This window comes from Berghia stephanieae, chromosome 8, assembly GCF_034508935.2.
Source record: "Berghia stephanieae isolate SIO BIC M18660-M18661 chromosome 8, UCSD_Bste_1.3, whole genome shotgun sequence".
In the NCBI taxonomy this organism is placed as follows: Eukaryota; Metazoa; Mollusca; class Gastropoda; order Nudibranchia; family Aeolidiidae; genus Berghia; species Berghia stephanieae.
This window is the reverse complement of record NC_088367.1, coordinates 1,077,584-1,080,083: the sequence shown is the minus strand read 5'-3', so window position 1 is coordinate 1,080,083 and position 2,500 is coordinate 1,077,584. Positions and strand designations below refer to the sequence as shown.

Sequence of the window (2,500 nt, the reverse complement as noted above, 5' to 3'; positions counted from 1 at the left end):
CGGAAGTAAGGTAAGTCACTTCCATCATAAGTACCTATTGTTTCCCTTTTTATGCTTTTTTTTATTGTAAATCTTTTGGAATAAAATTGTTCATATTAGTTATATTTCAAATTTATTTTAATGAATTTATTGTTAAATGTATGACCAAAAGAAATGAAGCAAAATTTTAAAAATATTTTTAAAATACAAAAAAGTTATAAACATTTCAAATGATCTTTTATTTTTTGTGTTGGGCCCCGTAATGTGACGAAAGGGATTGTGCAATGATTCATCCACTACAAAACACTCATTCCATTTTCCATTAACACAGTAACTAAATAAATTATCATTACAAGAGAACTTTGCGTCATGTTGGTTTTTGTAGCATCAATTCTGTGGAAAACATCAACTGCGCATGATAACCCTTTAGTCAGTCCCCGTTTTAATGGACAACAGTGGGTCACAAAAAAAAAGCAAGTATATGGCGAAATGAAACCCAGATTGGCGATATCTCAGTCTTACTTCTACCAGTTGAGATAGTTACTAAATATTACGATAACAATGTCAGAAAATTAAATTGATAGATATGTAGATAAATAAAAGTAGGACCATGCAGCCAGGGTTTATCCCAGTCTCTATAGCGTGAAACAGACAATAACAATTACTGGCTACTATTTGGATAAGATGCTTGTCTATCACAGAGAACTTTCCACCAGACCTAATAGACCCATCCACCCAATCGCTGCTGGGTGGACAGGGGGTGGGGGGGGTCTAAAAAAATACATTAACTACACCTAGGATCGACATAGATCCCTTTGCATGTGAAGCGATTGCTTTACCAACTGGGCAATCGGGCAATATGAATAAAAATTGAGTTTAAAATCAAAATTTGAATTCCTTGACTTCTTCAACCCAATGAAGGCATTCATTCTGACTCGTATTTTGTACAGTACATTTAAAATTCATTTTTAAGCACCAGGTCTTTTCCCCATCATATTACCATTCTAAGGCGGTTTTTAAAAATATAATTATTGTATGTTCAAATATTAAGTAACTAATTTATTAATCAAATCTTTAGATGATTTTACATTATTATTATCACCATTATAATTATCATCATTATTATTATTATTATTATTATTATTATTATTATTATTATTATTATTATTATTATTATTATTATTATTATTATTATATCATTATTATTATTTGATTATTATTAATATTATTATTATCATTATTATTATTATTAATATTATTATTATTACTATTATCATTATTATCATTATTATCATCATCATCATATCATCATCATCATCATCATCATCATCATCATCATCATCATCATCATCATCATCATCATTATTATTATTATTATTTATTATTATTATTATTATTATTATTATTATTATTATTATTATTATTATTATTATCATTGTTTGATTTGCTTTATTATTGATTTTACTTACTTGATTTGTTGATGAAAATATTATAATTCTTGTATGAGTTATATTGGCAATTGCCTAAAAATGAACTTTTGAAACTATTGTGAAACTCACTTGAAAATTTGCCACCATTGAAAGCCCAAAGGCTGACAGAAGTCCGACGATGAGAGATGCCAGATTCAACTTTCGTGGTCTTCTGATCTGAGTCTCCTGACTGTGTTGTATTGTCAAAATTGTCAGGACCTCCTCCATGTGTTTGTACCGAATGTAAACATTGGTGGCCACTGAAAAAGACATTAAAAAAAAAAAATTGAGCTTTATATATCGCAATATCCACTAAATGTGCTCAAAGCGCTTTACAAGGGGTCTCTGGTCAACAGCAACATTTAACATGTAGGACTGGACATGATGCGTGTTAGGCGATATTACAATTTTTTGAACAAAGACAACGCTGTTAACGGCCAGGTACTCATTTGACACCTGAGTACGGTGAGAGAATGTGAGTAAAGAGCCTTTTCCAAGGACTCAACTATGCGCGAGGCTCGAACCCAGGACCTTCCGATCCGAAAGCGAGTGTCATACCACTAGACCACATAGCCGCAAGTATGAAAATCTAGAATGGTCAAGACAAACAATGAAAATTCGTGAAGCAAGTAGTGGCACTGAAAATGAAGCTGTATCTATATTAATCCATATAATAGATAATATTGAAATCTAGAGGTTTGTCTCCCTTGAAAATGGTGAACACATGATGAAAAATGATCGTGAACATGGACAGACCTGCCAACTTAAAATGTAAAAAAATCGTAGTTTTCAGAGAGAAGAAATAGAAGTTACTATAATTAACTTCACAAATTAATATTTTACATTTATCAGTATTAAATATGCCTTCAAAACTCTGAATATATGTTTTGTGGCATCAAAGTTTTCTTTTTATCACATTGTAATGAATCAAAAATGTCTATTTATTTCTATTGTTGTAGCAGTTGGCAGGTTTGTATGGACTTTAAAATATTTTCTCTGTCAGCAAAGTATATAGTGTAATCTATAGCGGATTATTTGGACATATAAAACAT

General features: G+C 30.6%; 1 protein-coding gene across 4 annotated transcripts in view; it reads right to left on the bottom strand.

The window, feature by feature from the left end:
* The window catches only part of LOC144977993 (DNA damage-regulated autophagy modulator protein 1-like), a 103,376-nt gene that overhangs the window by 13,453 nt on the left and 87,423 nt on the right, over positions 1–2,500 (bottom strand). For all 4 annotated transcript variants that reach the window (XM_078923399.1, XM_078923402.1, XM_078923400.1 and 1 more), the window contains exon 6: positions 1,539–1,708. In XM_078923399.1, coding sequence (XP_078779525.1) covers positions 1,539–1,708 — 170 coding nt within the window. The remainder of the gene's footprint in view (positions 1–1,538; positions 1,709–2,500) is intronic.